This window comes from Musa acuminata, chromosome BXJ1-9 (assembly GCF_036884655.1).
Source record: "Musa acuminata AAA Group cultivar baxijiao chromosome BXJ1-9, Cavendish_Baxijiao_AAA, whole genome shotgun sequence".
Classification (NCBI taxonomy): Eukaryota; Viridiplantae; Streptophyta; class Magnoliopsida; order Zingiberales; family Musaceae; genus Musa; species Musa acuminata.
The window spans coordinates 46,070,993-46,090,343 of record NC_088335.1 but is presented as its reverse complement, the minus strand read 5'-3'; the positions used below and the strand labels follow the sequence as shown (position 1 = coordinate 46,090,343).

General features: G+C 37.1%; 1 protein-coding gene across 3 annotated transcripts in view; it reads left to right on the top strand.

The window, feature by feature from the left end:
* Window positions 1-3,270: 3,270 nt before the first annotated feature.
* The window catches only part of LOC103999077 (187-kDa microtubule-associated protein AIR9), a 31,955-nt gene continuing 15,874 nt past the window's right edge, over window positions 3,271-19,351 (top strand). Inside the window, exons 1-18 of one of the 3 annotated variants that reach the window (XM_009420729.3) lie at window positions 3,271-3,417; window positions 3,828-4,817; window positions 5,008-5,073; window positions 7,252-7,317; window positions 7,452-7,523; window positions 7,627-7,692; window positions 7,802-7,864; window positions 7,947-8,012; window positions 8,876-8,975; window positions 11,686-11,787; window positions 13,949-14,172; window positions 14,272-14,386; window positions 16,445-16,565; window positions 16,691-16,866; window positions 18,016-18,151; window positions 18,798-18,898; window positions 18,991-19,038; window positions 19,135-19,319. In XM_009420729.3, the coding sequence (XP_009419004.2) occupies window positions 4,002-4,817; window positions 5,008-5,073; window positions 7,252-7,317; window positions 7,452-7,523; window positions 7,627-7,692; window positions 7,802-7,864; window positions 7,947-8,012; window positions 8,876-8,975; window positions 11,686-11,787; window positions 13,949-14,172; window positions 14,272-14,386; window positions 16,445-16,565; window positions 16,691-16,866; window positions 18,016-18,151; window positions 18,798-18,898; window positions 18,991-19,038; window positions 19,135-19,319 (2,523 nt within the window). In that variant the 5' untranslated portion in view covers window positions 3,271-3,417; window positions 3,828-4,001. Of the gene's footprint in view, window positions 3,449-3,827; window positions 4,818-5,007; window positions 5,074-7,251; window positions 7,318-7,451; window positions 7,524-7,626; window positions 7,693-7,801; window positions 7,865-7,946; window positions 8,013-8,875; window positions 8,976-11,685; window positions 11,788-13,948; window positions 14,173-14,271; window positions 14,387-16,444; window positions 16,566-16,690; window positions 16,867-18,015; window positions 18,152-18,797; window positions 18,899-18,990; window positions 19,039-19,134; window positions 19,320-19,351 lie in introns of those variants that run through there. The other 2 variants (XM_009420730.3, XM_065084121.1) reach the window with 2 other exon arrangements.

Genomic DNA, 19,351 nt, shown 5'->3' with positions numbered 1-19,351 from the left:
TCAACCTTAGTTGTCATACATTCCTTGTTGAGAGAAGTAAGCATCTCTTTCTGCTTCTTTCGCTCAGAAAACAACAGCATCTGCTTACTCCATGATTGCCATTGATGAGTTCCACCAACCTCAGCCCAGCTTGAAGAGGGAGCAGTTGAATGGTCTTCCTCGTAGTTTGGCATGTGAACAGTGAACTCCGCTCTCAAATGATGCATCAAAGAGCTTCCTGAGGTGGGCAGTGTTTGCTTCAAGGTTGGAAAAACAATGCTTGCTTGTAAGCTGAGTGTTTATGTTGATTACATTCACTTTTCATGGTGTTGTTAGTGTGTCTGATTCAAGGACCCAATTTGAAGACAAATTTCTTTTTTGAAGCCTCTAATAACATTTGCATTCCTTTTTCGAATTAAGGAAGTTTGCACAAAACAACACAAGTGTATATTTTATTAATCTATCTTAAAGATGTCAAATGTTAGCCTAACTAAGTATGATCTGACCTGATCCATTTAGTTCAAACAAGGCAAGTAGAATCTAATTATTGAGCTGCAAGGACATTTGATCAATATGTTATGTTGGATTGGTATTATTCTGGATATCATAAAATCTATGGTTCTAATCTTCAGAATTCTTTAGAGGTATTGAGGTTTGCAAAACTAGTATGAGTCATAACTAGTAAGATTCTTTCAAATTTCAAATAAATAATTTTAAATTAGAGTAGTGCCATAGATAAATTTGTTTGAGGTTGATGATTTAGAATCCATGTGTCATGGGTTGATGTCAAATGTTCCCTATATAATATGGTGCATGCTAATGAACAATTAAAGCTCACCATAGCTGGAATATTATAATTTAGAATGACATATATAAACATTTTGAAGAACATATTTGTACAAAAAGACCATTTCATTTATTACCCTCCCACAACCTCTGTTGCTGCATATATAATGTTCATATTTCTTGTTTTGTTTTAGACCATTTTCATTTATTACCCCTTCAACAACCTCACTTGCTGCCATGGGATGAATGATTTTGTTTCTTGCTCTGTTTTAGATTGGTTTCAATCCTTTTCATGCACTTTTTTTTTGGGGGGTTAGTGTCAAACATGTTTGCTTTTTTCAGCTGAAGATTGAGTTTATAAACACATTTGCAATTTGTACCCCACAGTAGTATATTTTGAGGAGGAAAAGAAATAACAGAGGATTTGTTTGTCCACAAGTTCATATATCTTTTATATCCAATTGTTCATGCTTATCCAGACAAGTTTGACTTGGTGCAAGATGATTCTGAAAGATCAACAACCAAACAAATGTGTTGGCAAATGAAGTTAATTCTCATGCTCAGTTCTAGAGAACCCAAAGTACACAATGACAACAAATGCTGATTCAAATAATGCACCAAATTTAAAATGTGTGTGTGTGTGTCTGTGTGTGTGAGAGAGAGAGAGAGAGAGAGAGAGGATCATTTGCAGGACTTTTGAGTTGGATAATATTGATTAAGGTACATAAATGCATTGCTTGTTATAGATATGTATTGATAACTAAATTTTGCTAATAAAAATAATATTCTCTATATTTATTTTTTATCCTATATATATAATATAAAACCTTGGTTGATAATTTTAGTATAAAAAGTGCACCTTCTTGAAATATCTTGAACATAACAAAAAATATACTCACACTCTTTTAGCTCTCCATGGTTATTAAAAATAAAGCAAGAACATAGGAAGAATAATCCTATATTATTTTTATTGAATGTTGTACCCATTTAAGGAAGTAATAATTATTTTTTACACTCACATGCTAAAGGATGAGAGTCTTTAAAATATAGTGTATGTCAGTTAGATTAGTTTCTAAAATACTTTTATCATTGATCACTTCCCATTTACAAAAAAAAAAAATCTTTTTATTTTTGAAAAAAATATTGTGATATTAAAACATTCAATCTTGATTGATTTGATCATGCAATAAGCAAGATATAATATTGCATTCCCAAGATCTAGTATATGTAGTGGTGACATTATGAATTTTATATTGGATTTATCTGCCAACCCCTTTGAATATATTGTGGCACATCTTTTGACAAAAGGGAAAAATAAAAGGTATTTGGTTGCACGTTATCTTCATCCACAACTAATTAATCGCATATTTTATTGAACCCCATCATTAATTAATCATTAATCATCCGGTCCAAGGCACACCAAATACCTAATTTAGAGGGAGGCAATCAATCACGGCTCAGATCTACGGCCACGATCTTCCATTTGTGTCGGCATCAGCCACTAGTAGTCCCCCCCGCCCCCCACCGTTTCACGGCTTTTCCATACCTCAGCATTGTCATTGGCGGAAGAGACTGTGGGACCCAACACATACTGGAAAGCATTGCTCTTCCTCCGGGCCCCACCCTACGTAACCACGCAACACAAGTGGGGTGTAAATGTATGGGCCTTCTATAATAACCAACAACGTTGAGGGGTTTTATGGAAAAAAAGCCTCCGCAACTAGAGAACCGTACAGACCATGGCTTACCACTGCTTCTGCTTTATGATCGGAGGAAGGGCACTGTGGGACCCACTATGGGTAAGTTTCAATGCGCGCGAGGAAAGTACAACGGTTCCTTGCGTAGCCACGCAATGAAAGTGTAGTTTATATAATTACCACTTAGTCAAGGAGTTTTATAGAAAAAACTATTGCTACGAAATACCTACGTTCCACGTCCCTACCTCTGCCTTCTGATTGAAGGAATAATGGGACCCATTATGGGTACGTGAGGGTACACGTGAAAAAAGTATCGGCTGTTCCCCCCTGGCCCCACTTGCTCATCCACGCATTACAGGTGGGACGCATATATTCGTATAAAGGTCTTATAATAATAACAAACGCAAGGGGTTTTATGGAAAAAGCCACCTCTGCCACCAAATATACTCTACAGCTGTCATTGCGATCCACGCACCGCCAGTTTTGGTCACCGCTAGCCGTTGCTCACCACGACTGCTCCTTGGTTAGGTCGTGGGTCGCATCGCGTCACCGACCTTGTCGAGATTCCCTCCAAGTCGAACTGGAAAAGGAAACGTTGTTTCTTGGAATAACTGTTACGTGGAGGTGAAAGAGTGGAATTGCGTGGAGGCGTGCTTGTACGTTAGCTGGAGAGGCATGTTCATTACCGACAAAAGGAGGGCAATTTGGTCAAATGAACTCATCTCGCTTCTTTTCTTTTTCCAATTTTGTACGCGCATCCAACGAAAGCCATCAATCGCTCCTTTTTAATATCTTTATTCTTTTCATTTATCGTTTGATTACTTTTCGATGCTTCCGCTCGTATCTGTTTCTCTCTATCTCTCACACTCGCTCACTCACAGCGATCGTACTCGCGGACTACATTTGTCAAAGACGAGTAGGGCTTGTTCTGGTGCCACGGTCACCCGCGTTTGAGGTGAGATCCCGCTCACTGGTTCGATCCTGCGGTAGGTTCTTCTTCTAATTTGGGTTCGTTGTTGTTTCTTTTCTCGTAGAGATCGATGTAGGGCGCGGACCTTCCCTTCTAGGACCTGCATTTCCGTAGGTTGCGAAAAGTTTTGGTCTTGCTTCGGATTTGATGTGTTTTTCCTGTGGATTTTGGGTTTTTGGTGGGTTTGTCTGCATTTAGCCTGGATTTAGTGCCAAGATTGGAACGTTTTCTTTCTTCTTTGAGTTTGTCGATGTGTGTGAGATCGGTACCTGGCTTTTCTTGCATCTAGCTGGTTTTTACATGAATGGAAGAGTAATCCCTGTTCTATGTAGGATCACTATGGAAATGATCTAAAGACCAACAGCAATTCGATTTCTTTTTTCGTAATTTCGCAGTGTTCCTCGAGGAGTTTGTTTGGAGAACATGCGTGTCGACTTCGTTAGTTGCCCGCACTAGGCCCAACTCATTCACTTAAAATTCGTGTGCCGAAGGACTCGAAAAGGTATTTTTGCGTGATCGAGCTGGCTGGGTTTGGATCCAAACACCTAAGCTACAAGTTTTCTGCTGAAATGGAGTCAGTTTTGGAGAACGATAGCGAGGTTCCGGCCAAAAAGGTTCAGTTATCGACGTCCTCAGAGAAATCGACGGATGCTTCCGTTGGAGTTTCAAAAAAATCATCGAAAATGGTAAAACCTAGCGAAATAATACCGATTGCTTCGACCAAGAAACGAACAGAAGGTGCTGGTCCAGCAGATAAGATTGCCAACAGGTCTAAGTCTACTTTAACCAAAACCGCTGTGAACTCAAATGCATTGCCGAGGAGAAGTAGCACTGGGGGCATGGCATTGAAACAGCCATCTTCTGCTACAAAACGAAAGGAAAATGGAACTCCAGCTGAGGCTAAAAAGATCGCTCCTTCGCTTTCTGATCCTGGAAAGAGAAGCAGCAGCCTTGAGAGCAGACGTTCATCACTGCCTTCTGTTAGCTCGAAAATACCTGCCTCCGTAAAACGTTCAGAGACATTAAAGTCATCTCCCATGTCAAGGTTATTATCCAAGTCTGACAGTACCAAGGCAGACTTGACAAGGAAGCCGTCCATCAAACCATCATCACCATCACTTTCAGCTTCTTCCTCAAGAAGGATTACCTCATCTTCAGTGGATGATCCCAATGGCCGCGGTAGTCTCAGAAGAGTCACTAACAATGTATCTTCTCCATCGGGGCGCTCACCTTCAATTATGAGTAGCTCTAAAATGAGGTCAACATCTTCATCTGTTGATAGGAGTTCGTCTTTATCAGGCCGGAAGAAGACTTCATCTTCTGAGAGTCGTGATTCTCGCTTCATGATGCTTCCACAGGTCGATGTCAAGGCTGGTGATGAACTGGTAAGTGATGAAGCTCACGCTTAATATGGAATCTCATTTAGAATTGAGTTCTTTTTCTTTCAAGTTTCTTCTATTTGATTATATTACCAATAGTAGAGAAAAACCTGAATTCAATTAGTCAATGCAGCTTTAGGAAGAACATTCATCGTTTAAACCACTGCTTCTTTTGCTGTTTTTAATGCATTTTCAGCGGCTTGATTTAAGAGGACACAGAGTTCGCAGCCTTAGTGCCTTGACTTTGTCACCAAATCTAGAGGTAAGTGTGCATTTTGGATCAGTTAGCAATTTTGGTTCATTTACATAGGCAAATAATGCTCTTTGAGTGAAGAATGATAGTTATCTGGTTTGGGCCTGTAATCTTGTCGACGTAATGACATGAAATCAGTGAACAAATATAAAAGAAGGCTACCGACAATTTTGATTCATGTATTTATTTTCAAGTTCCAACCATTAACAATGATCAAGCAACTTAAATAGTAACCTATTCATCATTTTGTGTTATTTTAACTTGGGGGTTGGTTCTGGTAAATCGCTGCGTGGTACAATGGACTATTGTTTGAAGCTCCAAGACCATCGTTCATCAGCATGATGGAGAGCATAAAACCCTACATAAAGTTAATTTGTATGTGGTCAAACTATTACTATGGTCTTTTCTCAAAGTTCTGTTTGAAGATATAGAAGCTCACTTGACTAAATTCTTAGTTTTTCCAATGAATTTGGTATATGAATAAAACATCGGTAACTTTATTTTGAAAGAAACAGAGGAAATGAATATAGAGGTCACCTGCACATACCTAATAAGGTGGATGTCTACTATAAAATATCATGCTTTCCTACTTACATAAAGATTGATCTAATTCACCTGTGGGAGTTGTGATGAAAATGTTGTTATCATCATGGCACCCTTATATAGGCCTCTGACTATATGACATAAAAGATTCATGGAATGAGAAAAGAAGAATACGTGGCAGAGAGATAAAGGAGGACAAGAGAGAATGTGTTGCACTATTGCAGCCTATACTTCTTTAATGGTACCTCTATATCTCTATGCTAGGCTACAAGCATGTCAAATTATCGTCGACCACTGACTGGATGGTTTGGAGGGTTCTAGAGATAAATCCATTGATTTGGGTTGCTTGTGATAAGGTTGTGTTACAATGTACACAATGTGCTTGAGGTTATGATAAGATTTCTTTAGTAAGATTGACGTGACTTCTTATTGCTTAAGTACTAGATCTAAGAAGGAAATACATCATAGGATCTTTTGCATGATGGAAAGTTTTAATGCTTTCTTTTGTTAGTGTCATGGCTGATAATACAGATTCATACTTATGAATTACATATAAGGTCAGAGTTAAAGATTTTGCAATGATGTAGAAGTCTCAGTGGTACCACATTTGTTATTTTGATTAGCCTGTTTCCCATGGTCTACTAAGTCGAAAATTTTAGAGGGCTCAAAACAAATAATTTTTGTGATAGATTTTTTTCATATGTATTTGATGGTAATCTTAAGTAGTCCTTAAGAAAAGGGCAATCTTATGGGGTATGGAATTAGTATGTTATGTAAAGATGTAAATTTGCATAATTGCATAAGAAATGTGGTAAATGGGAGAAGGTTGCACTTGTTGGGGACTTTCCATTACTGTAGGCTATCTCTAGTAATTACATTTTGAAACATGTAAAATGTGCCTGTGGTGCAAGGTGTCTGAGTTGTCATATTGAAGCTCTACACTTGTTCGTTACTTATAATGATTATTAAGATCTGGTCTTCGCTGAAACTCAGTATGCTATTGGCAATAGAGTATACGGTGACTGATGAGCTTAATGAGCTAGCTGTGATTGTATGCACTTCATAGGTAGCCTATGATTCGCCCTATCGATCCTTACCGGTGTACCAATCGACTGTACCGATATGATACATATACGTACTGACACATCTACACATGATACGGTGGAGTGTACCGACAAACCACTATGTACCGCATATATCGGTCTCCTATCAGACCGATACATATATACCGGCCGTATCGAGCGGTATGCCATGGTATAACGAACCTGATAGACTAGTTGAATATGTAAACATAAGAATTGCTGACATTATTAACTGGGTTACATTAAACATGCTTGAGAGTTGACACAGATTTCTGGTGAAAATAACTGTTACGAGATAATAATATCTTTACCTGTTAGTGTGATTCTGTTAATTTCAGCTTTCTGTTGCTAGGCTAATTAATGACTGCATAATTCATGTTAACATCTATCTTTGTTTGTACTTTTTGATTAAATGTTGTGAGAGTACTTCTTTCTTGCACCATATATAGGGTATTACTTTGTTTCTTTTGTGTTCATCTCAAACATACAGAACAAAGTATACATTATAAATGCTCTCTGAAGAATGACTGCTTCTACATGTAGTAATATTTCTACTTTATAGTTTGTTTATCTCAGGGATAACCTTCTATCATCCGTAGAGGGCATTGAGATTTTAAAAAGGTTGAAGGTATGGTTTCTTGATATATCTTTGCCAGCATTTATCATCCCATTTTATAAAATAACAGGGGTTACCTTCAAGTATTTTCTTTTGACCAAACATCCCAATGGTATATTGATGAGTGGGTAAATTTTATCTTGAAGGTGCTTGACCTTAGTTTTAATGATTTTGAAGGACCGGGTTTTGAGCCTCTTGGAAATTGCAAAGGACTTCAGGTATGTAAATGGTCTTTTAAGTTGTCTTTTACTTGCATACCTCTGTATGGAGGTTCTTTGCCTAAATATGCAACTAAGAATGATTTGTTCCTTATTACTTTAGCAACTTTATCTTGCTGGAAATCAAATAACATCGCTTGCTACTCTTCCTCAACTTCCAAATTTGGAGGTATGCTGTAATCATCATTTATCACAATCTTAGACTGGATAATGTATTCTCTTTTAATTATGCGTATTATTATTTCTCACAAATCTACGTCGAACTTCTTCTCTTCCAGTTTCTCTCAGTTGCTCAGAACAAGTTAAAGTCACTTACCATGGCTAGTCAACCACGGCTGCAGGTCAGCTAATTTTAATTTATTAACTTTTTTTCTCTTTATTTTTTTTATTCAGTCACTGTTCTTTGTTTTGGTACTCATCCAGGTATTGGCAGCTAGCAAAAATAAGATATCAACTTTGAAGGGCTTTCCACATTTACCACTTCTGGAGGTCAGGTTATCCTACCCATTTATCAAACTTATGGTTTCTTCTAGTCTTTCCTGCATTGGCAGAACAGAAAAAAAAAGAGAGAATTTTTTAAGCTTTTATTTTGACTTCTTATGTAAAGTTTTTATGCTTTTGTTTGTGCAAACTTTGAGCTTTAGCATTAGAGATGCTCAGTTTTATTCTCTATTTGAAATTTAAGAAAGGTTCATCTATTTCATCTGAATAGATTTTACATTGACATAGTTGTCTACTTGTCTTTGATATTACATGTTATTAATGCAGGTTGTGGGATTCTATATGAAACTTGTATATGACTTTATGAGAAAGATATATCCTTGAGAAAAGCTTAGTTAACTTAAGTACAATTTTTCTAGGAAAACCTTGGAGCCTTTGGGATGTAAATGATTTACCAGATTTGTGAAGAATAAAAAATTCAGTTCATGGGTGACGTAATTCTAACTGTCCTCTATAGTAAGAGTTTCATCGATTCTTTAAGAAAATTACTATCATGATGAATGATAATTATCTTTGAAGAATGGTTTACAAAAAGTGCATGAAGGTAACATATTTGTTGCATTTCTTCTGTTACATTCAATATTGTTAATTTCTAATATGGTTGAATAGGCGATCACATCTGAATGAATCTTAATGCAGTATTTGGTGTTATTTTTTGAAAATTTCAAGTTATCATATTGTCTGGTACCTTGTTTAGCAATATAGAATTGTTTCTAGGTTGTTATTTGTCTTACGGCATCAATCCTTAAAATGAGTAACCTTTCATTTGCTGCGTTACACTCTGGAAACACTTTTCTTTGACACATCATTAAGAGAGACTTATGTGAATTTTCTGAATGTTACATGTGCAGCATCTGCGTGTCGAGGAGAATCCTATACTAGAGATGCCTCACTTAGAAGCAGCTTTGATACTACTTATTGGTCCTACACTTAAGAAGTTCAACAACCGTGGTATCTTCCAAGTTCTTTGATATTCTAATGTGACATAGGTTTTAAAGTCTTTTCTCTATCTTGTAAAATTTGCTAGAAATTCCTTTCTCACTACTCCTATCTTAATCTAATTACTTGCTGCAAGTTATTTCATTTCATATTATTTCTATTTTATTTGTCTTTTCCCTGATATCATTGAGTTTGACATGCTATGCTTGTTTATTAGTTTTCTTGGTAAATATATGTTTTCATCTTCGGTGCAACCTAACGTATGATGCAGTTTGTATGATTAATTTCATCATTATCTTGCCTGATCTTGTGGTAATCTGTGGGATAATTTTTGGAGTTCCAGGAGTTCCAGAATAATCAGTTATTAACCTTCAGAAGCTGACTTCTGTAAAAGCTCTGGACTATGGCTATTAACTGCCCTTTTAGCACATTTGCTTGGAAAGACCCACTTGTTGATGCATGATAGATCATGATATAGTTATGCATTTTCTGAACCATGACCAATCGAAAATGAGTATGAGTAGAAATTGATTAATGCTACCTCATCAACTTGGACAAGTCACAGGGTCACTGATTACTGATGGTCATCAATTTGTTCACAAGTCTATTAAGAGGTATCTAACAAAATAAAATAATTTTTTTGAGGAGTAATACTAACAAATAAGCATACATAGAATGCATTTATTGTTGTGTTCCAACTATTGTACGGCATTATCATGACATTTGATAAAGAAATTGTTAATCACATAAATAAACAAATTAGTCATTATATCATCTAAACAATTAAATTAGCTTGTGATAATCACCTTAAGTACTCTCATAATCCATAAATAATTAAAAAAAAATTATTGTTAATAAACATATTAGAAACATTTTTTTGCTTATGTTGATTAATTGAAAAGTGCTTATTAGGATAATGATATAATAAATAGCTAACCGAGAAAAAGTGGGAGATGGTGCCAAAATTTTTATTACTGGTGGTCTACTGGTTCAAATAACTTATCGGATTAGTAAGATCTCGGTATATTGGTTGGTATACTGATATCATCTGTCACGTATCATTAAATGAATAATAAAAAGAAGTTAACAAAGAATGATTCTGTACTGGGGTTAAGCAATATGTTTCTGTACTGGTAGTTGGGAACTGGTAAATATTTGTTGGTACATACTAGTCCAACTGATAATTAAAATTGCAACTAGTAAAGGCTTGGCCTTGCCAATGGTTGAGGACGCCCTGGTGTGCGGAGGCAGTGAAGGTGGCTAGCTGAAATTACAAATGTGGGTTTGGTGATGTTGAATGTTGAGGCAACAATGGTGTAGCAAGGCCTTGACTTTCTATCTTAGAGATGCATATGGTAGTAGTGATTTAAAAAGCGCTATGCGTCAAAAGGCGTCAAGGTCTCAAAATGCCCGAGGCACTTGCCCGAGCGAAGCAAGACACTCTAAAATATTAAAATATATAATATATAATATAATTAATAAATATAATTATTTAAATAAAAGGGATAAAAAATGTCATCGAGTGAAACCAATAGTGAATAGTTGGAAGAGAAGTAGCAGTGAGAATTAGCATCAGCGGATGATCAGTTTAAGATAGCCGCGACAGCACTGCGAATGACAGCAGTGACAGTGGCGTGTGGACAACAACAGACAACAGACAACAACAATGAACATCAGCGGACAACAACCGAACAGTGGCAGCAGACAGCAACGAAAGTAGTGGGAGAAAGACTTGGTTGGCAACAGAGGAAGACTTGGTTCGCTGTGTCTGCGGCGGAGGCAACGGGAGAAAGCGTCAGTGGTGGAGGTAGCGGGAGAGAAAACACACGCTAGGGTTAGCTCGGGGAGTCGGGGTCGCGCATGAAGGGTAGCTTTTAAGGTAAGGAACTGCATTAGTTGGTTCAATTGAACCAACTAATTGCTATTAAACCGAATCGCCTAGGCGCCCGGTTGCCTTATATGAACTGAGCGCTTGCTCGAAGCGCTCGACGCCTAGGCTTGGGTTAGCGCCTAGGCGGCGCCTCATTGAAGCATGCTGCCTAGTCCTCATATTAAGTACTTAGGCCTCACCTCACCCGAGTGCCTAGGTGAGCGCCAGAGAACCTATTTAAATCACTATATGACAGGCAATGGTTTTGTGAAGCCAAGCAGCAAGTGGTGTTGTATCCTGCAAGGGAAAGTGTGGTGGGTTGGAGGGAAAGAGGAGAGGAGGTAATGCAGAGATAGAGAGGGGGGTGGTAGCAAAATAGGAGGTGGTGGGGTGCGGTCATGCGCAAAAGGAAAATAGGGAGGAGTGATGGGGCACAAGTAGAGGCAGTTAAGATAAGACAAAAGGGGATGAATATATCAGACATTTGGACTGATTTCAATGAACTTTTTTTTTTCTTAATATTGTAATTTATTTATTTACCATCTCCAAAGTCCTATTTGAAATTTATAACAAGGGTAATTCAAGTCTTTTGCCATTTATACCAAAACCGGCCTGATATTCTATGGATCAATTGGCTAAAAAACTGGGTGGCTCAAGCAGCTAAACCTGGTTCACATGCATTTCCAATACAGAATTGATTGACCAGGGTTGGTTCCTGATTTTCCCTGACATCCTAGCCGGTCCTGTCTGATTTTGATAACATTGAAGTAAATTATCCTTAATTGTGTGACGAAAATTGCTTTTTTGTTAGATTTGCTTGATCTCTTCTCTCAATTCAATTTAACAATGCAGATATTTCTCCTGAAGAACTAGAAATTGCAAAGCTATACCCAGCACATACAGCTTTGTGCATTAAGGATGGATGGGAATTTTGCCGTTCGGAGATTGCTGAAGGTATGCCTTATTCGGTTCTATATTTTATTATGATCATCTAATATGGAAATGTTATCCATTCTAGGCCTTTTGAAGATTCTCTCACCTTTATTGACTTGGGAAACTTAGTGACACTGCACCTTTTTTCCTAACATTTCATCTAAATTAGCTTAATTTCAATATTTATGGTACTAGCTCTTGTGATTTTCTTGTGTTCTAACATGTCCTTTGGTTGATATTACATATATTATGATCTTTAGGCATTTGTTTTTAGGGGTACTGGGGTACTACTTTATGTGAAGGTTGTGTATGTGGAAGGGTTAACTAAACTGCATATGGTTGCTTAACCGAAAAACATCAGGGAGGCTCAAGAATATTGTGCAATATGTGATGGATAATTCTAGCATTGCTCATTAAAGCTTGATTTTCTGCCTGGTATGTGACAATTTGTTATAGTCGACAAATTAATTCCAAAAGCAGCAGATTTAAAAGCATGGGTGGTCTCTATATCTGGTATCACAACTTTTGGTGTGTAATTTTAGCACTTTTCTGTAATGATTTATATGATTGCTTAACTGAAAAACATCAGGGAGGCTCAAGAATACTGGGCAATATATGATGGATAATTTTAGCATTGCTCATTAAAGCTTGATTTTCTGCCTAGTATGTGACAATTTGTTATAGTCGACAAATTAATTCCAAAAGCAGCAGATTTAAAAGCATGGGTGGTCTCTATATCTGGTATCACAACTTTTGGTGTGTAATTTTAGCACCTTTCTGTAATGATTTATATGATTGCTTAACAGAAAAACGTCAGGGAGGCTCAAGAATACTGGGCAATATATGATGGATAATTTTAGCATTGCTCATTAAAGCTTGATTTTTTGCCCACTATGTGACAATTTGTTATAGTCGACAAATTAATTCCAAAATCAGCAGATTTAAAAGCATGGGAGGTCTCTATATCTGGTATCACAACTTTTGGTGTGTAATTTTATTACTTTTCTGTAATGATTTATTCCTGGCTGTCCTGCTAAAAGGACAGCCACATGTCTTGGAGCTTCAATCATCACATGATAACTTAAGCTTCTGTTGTCTGATGAAACATTGGGAATTCCGGACCATGTGACTCAATGTCTATCACAGTATTGGTTGACTTCAAATCATTGGGCTTTCTTTTATTCTTGCTCTTGTCCAACTCTAAATCCTTTGCATTTTTCATTTTACTCACCTGCCTTTTCACTTTGTCCCCTGGTCTTGATGTCGATGATAGCTTTCTTGAGGCTCTTGACATTGATCTCAGGATCAACTTTAATATATTTTTATATGGTGAAGAGGTTTCTATTTATTGTATAAGGTGGAATTCGAACTTGAGGGGGTTGGTGTGGCTGCAACATGCTTGAGGTTAGTTTAGGCAGTGGGGAGCTTTTGCTGGTTGTCATACGGATGGAGTGCAGCTTTAAGCATTTCTTTCCAATGCATGGATAGTATGATAAATAGAAACTTGGTTTCACTGTTCCTCTTCTCCTTGTATTCGCGGCCAACTGTGATGGTTTTTATTTGCCACTGGGAGCTCATTCTGTATCCTTCTACGTCCTCAAGCCTTCTACCTTTCTTTTTCTTGTTCATTCAACCCTTAAACCTTACTGCTAACAATCTGCCAGATGTGTTCTAATAAGAATGCCAGAATAATCTGGCCATCTCCTGTCAAGTTTTCCTGTGTTGTACATGCATAAACAATTCAGCTGAAATTCCTGAACGTTAAGCCATATTTCTTTGAGGAGTATTCTTAATATCTTATCATGGTTGTTGCAGTAGTTGTCAAACTAGAACTTTTGACAGGCTATTTGATGTATATTACAAGGTTAAGAATTACAGTCTATTCAAGATATTTTCATCCAAGAGGAAGGAAAACACTAAATTAGGATAGTTTAGGAAGGTTGGACTTTTGCATGATAATTCATAAACAACAGCTACTATTAGGCTCTTTTATCTTGCGTATGTAACAATGTACAGTCAGCAGATTCTCTGTTGATTGAATATATCCAAAATCAGTCTCAAAATATTCTTTGTTTATCTTTTCTGTTTGACATAGTTTCTCCTTTGTAATACTTTGTATACGCTAAGTCTTTCTGCACAGTGTCAATATCCCTCTTAGAAAAGTTGTTTATCTTCTGGACAGAGTCAACATTTTCATTCCTATTTGAGCAATGGAAGGATAACATTCCTCCTGGATACATGCTTAAACAAGCTTCAATTGATCAGCCATTCGAAGAAGATATCTGCCGCTGCCGCTTTAACTTTGTCAACTTAAGCAGCAACTCTGAGCTGGTCCTTAAGCACCAATGGCTTATAGGAGAAAGAACTCTCTCTAGCTTTGTACCTATTGCAGATGCTGTAGACGAGGTATAAATTGTACTTATCTGAGTTTATCTATGAGTTTATTGTTTCTCCTGATGTTGCGATATGCTAAGTGCTAACCATTTGTTGCTTTCCACTAATAAGGTTTACTGGCCAAAGCACTCGGACATTGACAAATATTTGAAGGTTGAGTGCACTCCAATCATGAATGGTGTTGAGTACCCTTCGGTTTTTGCTGTATCATCACTTGTTTCCCCAGGTATCTCTATTGATATTTCATGTTAGTTAAATATTTTTTGTTGTTTGTTATAGAATATTGTTGGTCTAAGTTCATGTTTTTTTGCTGTTCATGAGTATATAATAACTATCGAGGATATGTGGTTATAATTTGATGTGATTGAATAAAATTTTGAATTTGTAATTTGCAAAACCAAGGATCTGCATTCTGCACAACTGGATATATAACATTTGAAACCTGATGCATTGTGATGTTATTTGCAAGCAAAAACTTTGTATATAGGGGAAAGGATTTTGTTTTTTTCTTTTTGCGAATATACTCCCTCTTTTTGTAGACGATTTCTTGAATCTTCATCTTATCATGAGAGTATGAACAAGAGTGAAAAGCGAACTTTTGTGCATGTAAAGAAAATATGTCACAATCATTAGATATTGCTTCACTGCCCAGGAAAGTTGGATTTCCAGATAACAAGAGCAAATGATGACTAATAAATTGCTATGAGAAAATTTGGGATGTTACAGCTTCTTGTTGTTCTTACTTCACATTTCTACCAAGGATCTCTTATTAATGGAAGTGCAGCATCATTATCATCCTGTGATGGGGTAGATAACCTTTTACGGCTTCAAAGTTCTGGATCTTATTATTCAAGAATATCAGGGCCTCTAGCTTGCAGTGTGCTTTAACATTTATTTTAGTTTTAGCTTAACAAAATATGTTAAATATCACATAAGGGAATAGTATGGTATGCTTGGTCTTGTTGATTCTCATATGTCAACTAGTGGAATTCTATTTCCAGATTTTTGTTAATTGCATTCTTCATTGTACTCTATACTATAGAGTCTGTAGTTCTTTGAACTCACCCAATTAGTCCATCTCATCCATCTTTTCTGGAATATAGTAGTAGTTGAGACAGAATGCCATCAGTCACCTCAAAATTTGTGGTGAATAGCTGCTTGGGAGTCTTCCATAGCTAGGGTTTCAACAAGCCCCTACTTGGTATGCAATATATGCAGTGGTTTTTTCATGCAGTGGCCCCCGGTAGCAGCTGTATGATCTCTTGAGAATATGGAAATCTTGTTGGATTCGGTATTGAGAAATCATATTCAGGGTGCATTTCATGCAGTGGTCCCGTGTAGCAGATCTGAGGAGAAATCGACTGGAAACATGATCTATGTAATTTAGTTTAATGATCTGAGAATAAATATTATGCATATGCACAAAGCTGAAATGGAAAACAATATTTGTGATTTGCTCATTGATGTTTGTTATCATCTTTGAATGAGACAACAAAATCTTTGGATGTGATTTTGTAACACAAGGTCCAAAAAATATCTAAGATTTTAAGTCTACATAAATATATTGGGTACTACCATACTATGTCAGAATGGAGTATATATGTGGGTTTGGTCTATTTAGTTAAAAGTAAGTTTGCAGTCTTTCTTTCATTTGGCCTATTATATGAGTCTTCTTTCTCTCGTTGATGTTTGAAAAGTTACAATTAGATTCAGAAGGAAACTACCATCACCTCGAGAATTTTAGCTTATTTGGAACAACACTAAGAGAGCATACTATTGAAGGGCTTCTAAAGAGTGAATCGTATTTTAACAGATGAGCCTCACATAGAATAATGGACATTGATGTAAGTAAAATGGGGTGTTTCATATCTGGCTCTTGAAGTCCACTTTTAAATCTCATGGCTCAACCCTTGTCAGGCAGTGGATTTTACCATGCTGGAGCCTGGAGTATCCTTAATTTTCTAGCAAAGATCTGGTATTGAATTCTGGATACAGAGAATTATTACTATTGTTGTTTTGCTATCTTAGTTGATGATGATAAGATGTCTACATTAATTTATAAGGTAACAAGCATAAACTAATGATCAGATTTTGGATTGGTAGAGATTTCTTTTTTAGTTTTTGTTGCTTTATTTTTGTAAGAAGTTCTTGTAGAGTTGTTAATAGGAGGTAATCATCTTGCATCGTTGATTTCTAGTTCCTGAAGGAACCTATATGTGATACTACCACTACCATCGTAAGTTTATTAATAGCTTGCATGCTCTAATAACAATTCCTTGACCAGGAACTGGATATCCTAAAGTTCTGAATTTGAGTGTCCATGGTGAGCTTGTGGAAGGAAATGTGATAAGAGGTTCTGCTGAGGTTGCATGGTGTGGTGGAACCCCAGGTAAATGTGTGGCAAGGTGAGTCATCTACTGTATTATTTGAAATTGGTTTTCTATGTTGCATCAGAACATTACCATTCTCATATTTTCCTGAATGCAATCCTTATAGTGAAAAGCCTAACATCCATGAATCTGTTTAACAGCTGGTTGAGACGAAGATGGAATGGTAGTCCCGTTGTAATAGTTGGAGCTGAAGCTGAGGAGTACACGCTAACTTTAGATGACATTGATTCAAGTTTGGTTTTCATGTACACTCCAGTTACAGAAGAAGGTGTCAAGGGAGAGCCACAGTATGCAATGACTGACTTCATAAAAGCAGGTATTGCTAACTATACATATTATGAGTTGATGTCATTTATTTGACCTGCTCTGTTGTGATTCTTTATAGTTTATGCTGTAGCCTATGGTGCCATACTGCCTACAACAATATGCATAAAATTTTTCTATCTGGTTGTCAGTTCTAATTATTGGCACTTGATATTTTAAGTGCTTATGTATATATTTTGTTTGTCAATTACCAAGTAATATTCTCGTTAGTTGTTAGTATCAGTAAACATCATTGTTCTTTGAGCTATCTGTAGTAGCACACGTATTTCTCACGTATGCATAGTTGCAGGGGTTTTCTCTTTGTATCCTGGAAAGGTTTCCTTCCAATGAAAACTCAGTTACCTGATGTATGGAAGAACCACAATTTTATGGTCAACATACCATGAGTGTTGTGTCTTATGTTTTTCTTACATGGAATGATTATTATGCACTTGATTCTTATTGCAGTTGTGTTTTTCAGTGGAGTAAACCAAGGTTTGCCTTTTTGGGTACCGGACCGTTTCGGAAAACTGCTGGAACGGTACATGCCAGTCTGTACTGATGTTCTGACACATGGTATGCTGATGCGTACTAGTGGTCAGCAATGAAGAAAAATAAAGAGAAATGGAAGGAGTGGTAGGGGAACAGAGGAGGAAGGAAGAGGGAAAAAGAGGAAGAAGTGGAGGAAAAGAGTGGTGGCAGCGTACCTGGGAGGCAGCGACAGCGAGGCAGTGCCATCTTACGCGACGGCAAAGCGACAGTAGCAGCAGTGGGGAAACGGCAACTGTGAGGTGGCGGCATCTCACGCGACAGTGGAACAGCAGTGGCAGCAGAGGCGAAGTGATGATGGCAAGCCGGCTGCACCTTACGCGAGAAGAGGGCTCGCGTTCGCGAGCCCTAATCTCTTTTTTTTTCTTTTTTATGATGATTTGGACATGGGCCCACCATATCTTTGAATATTTTATTAATTTAACTGGACCGCTAGTACAGGGTGGTCCATGTACTGGTCCCCTGTCGGACCAGTATGTACTGCTGCCTGTACCGGGCAGTATTCCGCAGCACGGCAAACCCTGGAGTAAACACATTTGCTTATTAACTTATTTTCCTGCAGTGCTTACTGTTGTTGTTACTTACTGTTTGTGGCCTATTTTCTTTGTTTCAGCTGCACCTTCAGTCAATAATGTGCAGATTATAGGAGATGCTGTTGAAGGAAACGTGATAAAAGGAGTTGGAGAATATTTTGGGGGAAAAGAAGGACCAAGCAGGTTCAAGTGGTTAAGAGAGAGTAAAGATTCAAGGTATATCTGAACTTATTGCTGAACCCTAAACTTAATAATTTTTTCTTTTAAGAACAAAATTAAAATTACTTAGTTGGGCAGTTTGCATGTTACTAATTTACCTTCATTAAAAAATTGGACAAAAATAATCTAGAATACGTGAGCTGAATCACTTCTCTTTGATTCTTTCTACTTGAACCTGTAGTTGAAATTCATCAAATCCCCCGGACAAAAAGATTAGGGTTTTGGTCATATGCTGACCTTGTGGTTAGCAAAAAGAACCCCTTTTATATGGTTAACACATTGTCACTTTCAAAGCTTATCACTACTGAAATGCCTTAGCTATGAGTCATTGAGTTATGGTTATCAGCTGTTTTATAGTATTAATATACCAGTGTCCTATTCAGTATGCTCATGTATCCTTAATTGTTGCAATATAATAAATCTCTGGCCTGTGGCATATCTGTACCTTTTCAATTGACATTATAGAGTAATGAAGCTTATAAGTTGAAGTGTGTTCTTGATTGTACAAGTTTTATTAATGGTAAAAGTGGAATAATTTTGCAATCCTACCTTACTTTCACCAGAATGCTGAAAAACTTGATATTCTTTCGCATTTTCTCTTTACCATATAAGTTTGTTTTCTATTTTGGATTTAATTTGGCAGCATTTGTGAACTAGCATCATCTGGTACAAGTGAATATACATTGACCAAAGAAGATATTGGAAGACGCTTGGTGTTTATTTATATACCCATCAATTTTGAAGGTATGTTCATGTGCTATTTCTCTTGAAAGTTATAGATTATTCAAATCGAGGAAAATTTTGTTGTCATGAAGTCATTTTCTGTGGCTTTCCAGGTCAGGAGGGAAAATCAGCATCTGCCACTACAGAAATTGTAAAGAAAGGTATAAGCCAAACATCACATTTGCTTTATGCATCAATAAATTTGTTCTTTTCATCTAAAGTTTCTTTCCCCCCAATTTTATCACGGTGTTGTGAAGCTCCTCCAAAGGTAACCAATTTAAAGATCATTGGAGATCTTAGAGAGGGAAACAAAGTTACTGTTAGTGCTCTTGTCACTGGGGGAACTGAGGGATCTAGTAGAGTCCAATGGTTCAAAACAACTTCCCCAAAGTTGGAAGCTGAAAATTTTCTTGAAGCAGTTAGTACCTCCAAAATTGCAAAGGTGAGATATCTTAAGTTTCTTTTCATCAAATG